General features: G+C 51.4%; 1 protein-coding gene across 1 annotated transcript in view; it reads right to left on the bottom strand.

Moving 5' to 3' along the window:
- CACFD1 (calcium channel flower domain containing 1) overlaps positions 1–4402 on the bottom strand; it is a 19330-nt gene extending 14928 nt beyond the window's left edge. The window contains exon 1 of the mRNA XM_019510757.1: positions 4023–4402. Coding sequence (XP_019366302.1) covers positions 4023–4158 — 136 coding nt within the window. The 5' untranslated portion in view covers positions 4159–4402. The remainder of the gene's footprint in view (positions 1–4022) is intronic.
- Positions 4403–6584: the final 2182 nt, after the last annotated feature.

Raw genomic sequence — 6584 nt, 5'->3', positions numbered from 1 at the left:
TGGAGGGGTGCTCTGGTATCTGTCCCAACCCTGCTCCCTGTGTCAGGGCAGGGCAGGACCCTCATGTGGCCCCATGGTGTGGGTGAAGGGGTGCTGTGGTTGTCTGGGGGCTATGGATCTGCAGTGGTGTGTTGTGATCCTTTGTACAGACAGCGATGAAGTACCTTGCCTGAGTGCACACAGCAAGTCAGCAGCAGGGAGGCCCACTCCTCCAGTTTGGGGGCAAAAGTGGAGTTTAGGGGTATTCAATCCAAAGATGGCAATCGTAAGATGTGAAGCCAGGATAGCAGGGAAGGCAAAGGAGACATAGGGACAACCCTTTCATAGTGCTCCTCACCCTTCAGTCTCCAAGCACTTCCTAAAAAGAGGGCAGGTTGATTTGCTTTGTTTTAAAAAAAGAGTCGTGGGGGAACTGAGGCACAGAGCTCCAAGTACTTTGGCCACGGTCAGCCAGCAGGCCCATGACTTAGCTCCCACTGCAAGGAGAAGCACAGGCCAGGTTCATGGGGCCAGCTGCCGCTCTGCAGGGAAGGACACGGCAGACAACTGGTAACCTTCCTCCCTGATCTTACCAGATAAATGCATGAGCAGAGGAGGGGGGCAAACATCTGAATCAAAGTTTTGCCCTTAAAGACAAGTCCATGACCTTCACTAGGACCCACATGAGCCATCTCCAAGCACTTCAAACTTCCAGACTAGCTAGCAACAGGGAGCATGTCACCCCACACTGAAACGCAGCTACCTCTTGGGAAGAAACATGGCAGTGGCTTAACAGCTGACTGTAACACCAAGGAACATTTTAGGCAAGGATGTTTGGAAGGAACCTAATTCCAGTCCGAACCACAGGGAGAAGCAAAATGTCTTTTTCTCAACATAAATCCGGGCTGAATGCCACGAGTATTGCTTCCTTCCCTGCATCTTTCCAAAGACATTAAGAATCAGGGGCTCTTTTTTCTGGGAACCTAAAAAACCCCCACGACTCTCCTAAGACAAAGTCTGCATGCAAAATACTCCTGTATCCCTTCCATCGAGGCCAAGGGTCAATCAACCAGTAGCACTGACCAAACAGTTCTCTTGTTCCTGAAATCAGCACGATGGGTGTTTTGCATTCGCTGGCAACTGAGTCACTGATATGCAATCATCGAAACACCAGGCACCATGGCGTTTGCCAACAGCCACTGAGACAGTGGTTCAGTGACCTTCACTGTCCTCACTTCTGCTGCAAGGGAGCCCTCCAAAGCACCCCAATGTGTCATTGCCTTACTGGAGGTTTACTGACACCTGCCAGAGAAGTCCAAATGGAACCACAGCCATCAGCTGAGATGCCTTTCACGGTGCCAGGCCACAAAGAGGCTTTTAAAGTAAGGGCATGTCCGTAATAGGGGAATCGGACCATTTTCCTGGTTGATTATTTATTTAATTTCTGTCCCAGGCGGAGTAACTAAGGAAACTCAGCAATAAATGTACAGCTGAAATGGGACTCCTGGCAGAAAGGCTCACTGCACTTCACAGCCCACATGGCAGGCCTGCTCTCACACATATTCTATGGCACTCTCTGCCCAAGGTTTCAAAGCATGGTACAAAGGTTTCTCAACAAAGTGACCTGCCTGAGTCCCACAGTCACTCAGTGGCAGAGCTGGGAATAAAAACAAGGTCACCCAAGTCCCTCTCCAAGCACCAGGCGATTCTGTCTATAGTGTATTTTTGGCTACAGTGTATAGGCCAACCTCTGCCCTGGCATCAGCAATCATGACTCCACTAAAGTTACAGCAGATTATGCCAAGAATGACTGTGGCCCCATCAGGATACAATGATCCTTTTAGCAACCCAGATACAACCAGTGAACATCCTAGGGAGTGGACTCAACACTTGGCAGCTCATAAAAACTGGAGATACAGCCCAGTCTTCTCCAGCAATTGTTGGTGTAACACTGAGGGAGGAAGACCCTGAAAAGAGGTCAGTGGTAACAGAGGGCTCAGGGAACCACTCTTCCTGTTATAGGCCAGTTCTTGAATCCCAATATCAAATTGCCTTTGAGTTGCTTGGTGGATTTGTTGCTTGCTGAGCAAAAACACGAGAAGAAGCAATTCTCAGAGGTTCAGAACAATATCCCTGACTGCCTGGTTGCACAGAAAACCTTGGCAGTATAAGCCAAGTGGGCCCCAAGGCCTCAGGCACCAGGGCTAAGTACAGACAGTCAAAAAGCACAAGGCTGAATCGATTCAATCTTCGCAGGTTAGTCTAAGCTGCGTAGATTGAACCGATAAGCAAGTGAACAGACATTCACTTTTGCTTCTGGAAATGCAGCTACATGCCTGCAGTGGCCCTGGCCAGAAGCCGGTGGGGCTAGGGCACGTCACCCTGCTAACCTGGAGCAAACACCTTGAGCCAAAGTGAGCCCACCCACCCTGCAAGGACTGGGTTTTCAGGGGAGGTGCAAAGCATCCTGGGATGCTGGGGAACTGAGAGTCAACTTGAACATGGAGGGGATCTGGGACAGAAGTTCAATAAACCAATTTAACCTAAATCAGTTAAATCTGATACTACATCCATCTGAGTTTAAACCGGTTTCAGCCATTTTGAAAGCAGTTTAAGTGCGCTGAACTTCTGTTGTGTTACAGATTTGAACCAGTCTCCAATCACTTATACCGGTTTATGTATAATTTCTGTCCCTGTCAGAGGTAAAGGGAACAAACCCAACTCGTTATTTTTAAACCCATCTCCTGACCTGGAGGTTGGGTCACTAGTCTGAACTGCTTGGGGACTGCAACAGTGTCAATGTATGGGAACCACAGCCTGTCGGCTCTGCACTCTTCGTGGCCTTTCTGGGGCTTTTGACCATGAGCTGGGGGAAGAGTCTAGCTTTCTACCACTCCAACCCAAGAGAGATTCTCCAGCCAGCTCCCCGGGGATGCAGCAAGGGCTTTCCACTAAGCCCTGTGCACTGGGCCAATTTCCCCTGATAGGAACAATTCCAGTAAAACCTTTCACAGTGCTAGTAATTCAGTGCCAACCAGTGTAGTGCCCTGTGCAGCCCGACCAGAAGCCCCAGCCTCCACCAGGAACTTTCTCGGGTCTACGTTAGGCATTGGATCAATGCAAACAAAAGAGACTGCAAAAAACCTGCCTCCCGGTAGCACCACACACAAGGGCAGCTGCAAATATGCAGCAGCTTTGCCCAAGCAGCTCCAGACCAGAAGCCAAGCAAGGGGGCAAGGGCAAAGAAAGGGATGAGATGAAATGTTACAGCAAAGTGAACACCGCTTTGATGAGAAACACACTCGCTCTCCCAGAAATAACTGGGCTCTGCAGAAGAATCGCAGACAGTTTCCAGCAAGAGATCAGACTGGAAACGATGGCCCCTTACGGCTCGGAGACCTATTTGTTTTGTCCATTTCAGTAGGACGAGAACAAACCAACCCTTCCAAGAGAAAATCCTCCCTGCTCGACCGCACAGAAATACACTTCCCTCGCTACGAGCAGCAGCAACACAAAAAACACCTGGAAATCAGCAACCTGGCACGGGTAAAGAAAGACCCCAGGCACCAGACTGGAAACACTGACAGGGCAACCCCCATGGGCCTAATCCAGCCACCTGCCTGCAGCACCCTGGGCACCCCCTTTCATATCGCTGCCCACCCCCCTATGCAGGATCGGGGCCTGGGACCTTGTCGGGGTTGACACAACCACAGAAATGTGTATGTAGCACAGTGCTGTTCTTGCCTGCAGGGAAAGTGCTGGGCAGGCAGGCTGAACGATCCCAAAGCGCAGCCCATGCCCCCGTCACTGCCTGCTTCTAGATCCTCAATTGTCTGAGACACAAAACTGCTGCTGCAAACTATTGTTTTGCCCCCAGCCCCAGGCACTCATGTATACACGGCTCCCATGCTCGTGCACACACCTGACCACGCAAAACAGGCTGCCCTAATGCACGCCAGTCCAGGCAAGCAAAGGAAGCAGGATGGATTGGGGACCGCCTGCTCCAGCAGCACCCTGGGAAGCGAGGACTACGGGATACTCACAGATGCCCCCGACAACCCCGGCGATGCGGCACAGCCACCTATACCACCAGGTCATGCCATCATCGTCGCTGGAGTCAGCTGGGGCCAGGGCCGGGGCTGGGGCGGCCGGCTGGAACTGATCCTCCTGGGAGTTCATGGTAGCCGGCTTCCTCAAGGGCCAGGAGCCGCCCCCCTTCCCACCTGAGGCAGAGCAGTGGGGGATGCTCCCCCCCTCCTGCCCTCTTGGTGACAGCCCCTCACGGGGGGGCCGCAGCTGCTGGGCCCCTCACCACCGCCCCATGGAGCCAGCTTGGCCCCCGCCTGCCCCTCAACAGCTGTTCTGTTCCTGCTGACAATAGAGAGTCTCTGATCCACGTCGCCCTGCGCGCTGCATTGTGGGGCCCCCCCCCTTGTGGGAGGGCTCTGATGTCAGCCCCCTCGTTAAGCAGCCAGGCAGGCCGGGCCTTGGCTCTACATATTCATGAGCTGCAGCTCCCAGAGGAGGGGCTCCTTGCAGGTCTGCATAGATGCACAGGAAGGCAGGCACGTTTGCAGGCAGGCATGCAGGGAGGCCTGATCCGAGTGCACCTGGGTGGATGCCTGCCCACAGGTGAGCTGCAGAGGGAGCAGCTGTGAGCCGCTGCATGGCCACACAAGAGCTCCCCGGTGCCAACCAGCAGCACTGCCGTACATGTGAGTCTGGCTGAAAACCCACGCACAAGCCTCTGGGAAGGCTTCCCAGCTGTGCTGTGACTGCTGTGGTCACTGCTGCACTTCTGCTTCACGACAGAGGCTGAGTGACTTGCCCAGGACCACTCAGTAGGTCTGTGGCAAAACCAGCAGAACCCAGGTGTCTGCCTGCGTGGTCCCCTGCTTTCACCACTAGGCTGTCCTGTCTGGACAACTGTGCAGGAGAGGCAGGGGGCTGGGCAGCAGGCCTGTCAGACCAACCAAGTGCCTGCACAGAGATGGAGGAGGCCCGAGGTGCGGTCAGTAGGTGTGGGTTGCTCTTTGGTACAGTACCACCCCCTTCACGCCAGCTCTTCCCAAGGGCAATAAAAAGTTCATTGACTCCCAGATCCGTCTAAGTTCAGACATTTGGAAACAGGGTCCCTCCTTCAGGATTTAACCCGATAGGACAGTCCTGTAAAGCTGCTCTCTCTTGTGAACTTGGACCTGACTGTGTGTTCCCATGGGGCTTTCACAATCTCCTCCTGCTGCATTTCTTGGGTAAACAAGGGTGTTTTAAGAAATGCAGGGAAACCAGTGAGGGCCCTTTCACATTAGCTACTGGGGAAAGTGCCTTTGAACTGTGGTGTTGCCAACTCCTTCATCACAAGTCTCATGCTATCTGATGGTTTCTTAAGCCCCAGCTCCTGGTATCAGCTCATTACATTAGACTCTCAGCTTTAAGCGTATGTCATATGTCAGGGGCAAAAAATAACATCTCCGATGCTGCTTCTGCCCAAAGGCCATTTTGTGCTCCAGTCTCCAACTGTTCCAGAGGTGATCTTCCTTAATGATGATGGAGGAGAGAGATAAAAAAAGGAAAGGTTTAGCTCTGAGCAAGAGAACAAATTGCAACAGCTGAGCACCAAAATCTCAGGTCTCAAGAGACGTTCTGCTGTTCAATGACAATGTTCCAGTCACAGGTCAATGTGATGGCAACAGATAGATTATTACAATCATACAGAAATTAAAGCAATGAGGCACTCTGGGAAAGATTTAGATTAAAGAGAGAAGGCCAAGTGCATTCAGATGAAGAGTGAGATCCTGGTTCCATCTCAGTCTATAGCAAAGCATCCTCTGACTTCAACAGTGCTGGGTTATCCCCTGATGTCGTGGCAATTTACTTGTCAGAGACTCCCTCAGGTGGGAATGTAATAGGACCGGATATAGTGAAAATGGCCTTGATCCTCCCAGTTTACTTGGTCTCTGCTGTAGCATACCGATTTTCCTTCAGGACACATCCCTTAAGTTAATTCCAGTATATTTCCCATTCCCTAGTCCTGAAATAGGTATATAGGTTGCAAAATCTCAGACAGGTCCTACAGGGAGAGCTACAGTTCTGTAGTTGTAGTCCCAAGAACCATACACAGTCTCTTTTGGACTCACAGTACTGTAGTGTGTCTAGTACTTGGAACCAAGGCAGATGGGGAGAAACTGGATAGTGCCACTATTGCAGCTTCCATGCTTGATATGGTTACAAAACAGACTAGGAAGAGAATACACTCTCACTGCTATTGAAGCTCTTGGGTAAATAGGGACATGCTATGAAATGCAGGGAAGCAGATGATGAATCCACTGTGCAGCATGCTGGGCACCTTTAACTCCAACTACAACAGGGGTGTAGGTGTTCAGACCACCTCCTTTCTGCCTCCTCTCCCAGTTACTGAGTGTAAAACTGGAGGCTAGTGATTGAAAAAAATCCAGGCTTAACCACTAGAAACATGCACCACAAAAAGATGGGAAGCTGTGAATCTGGGGCTTTGACAGGGCATCACAGAATCCATTTAAAAGCAGACAAGGAGAGGGCTAAAACTCCCCAAGGGGAACATCCATATTTCACCAGATGTGAATGCA

This window comes from Gavialis gangeticus, unplaced genomic scaffold (assembly GCF_001723915.1).
Source record: "Gavialis gangeticus isolate Ggan-Ray unplaced genomic scaffold, GavGan_comp1, whole genome shotgun sequence".
Taxonomy (NCBI): Eukaryota; Metazoa; Chordata; order Crocodylia; family Gavialidae; genus Gavialis; species Gavialis gangeticus.
This window is presented reverse-complemented; position numbering and strand designations above follow the sequence as displayed.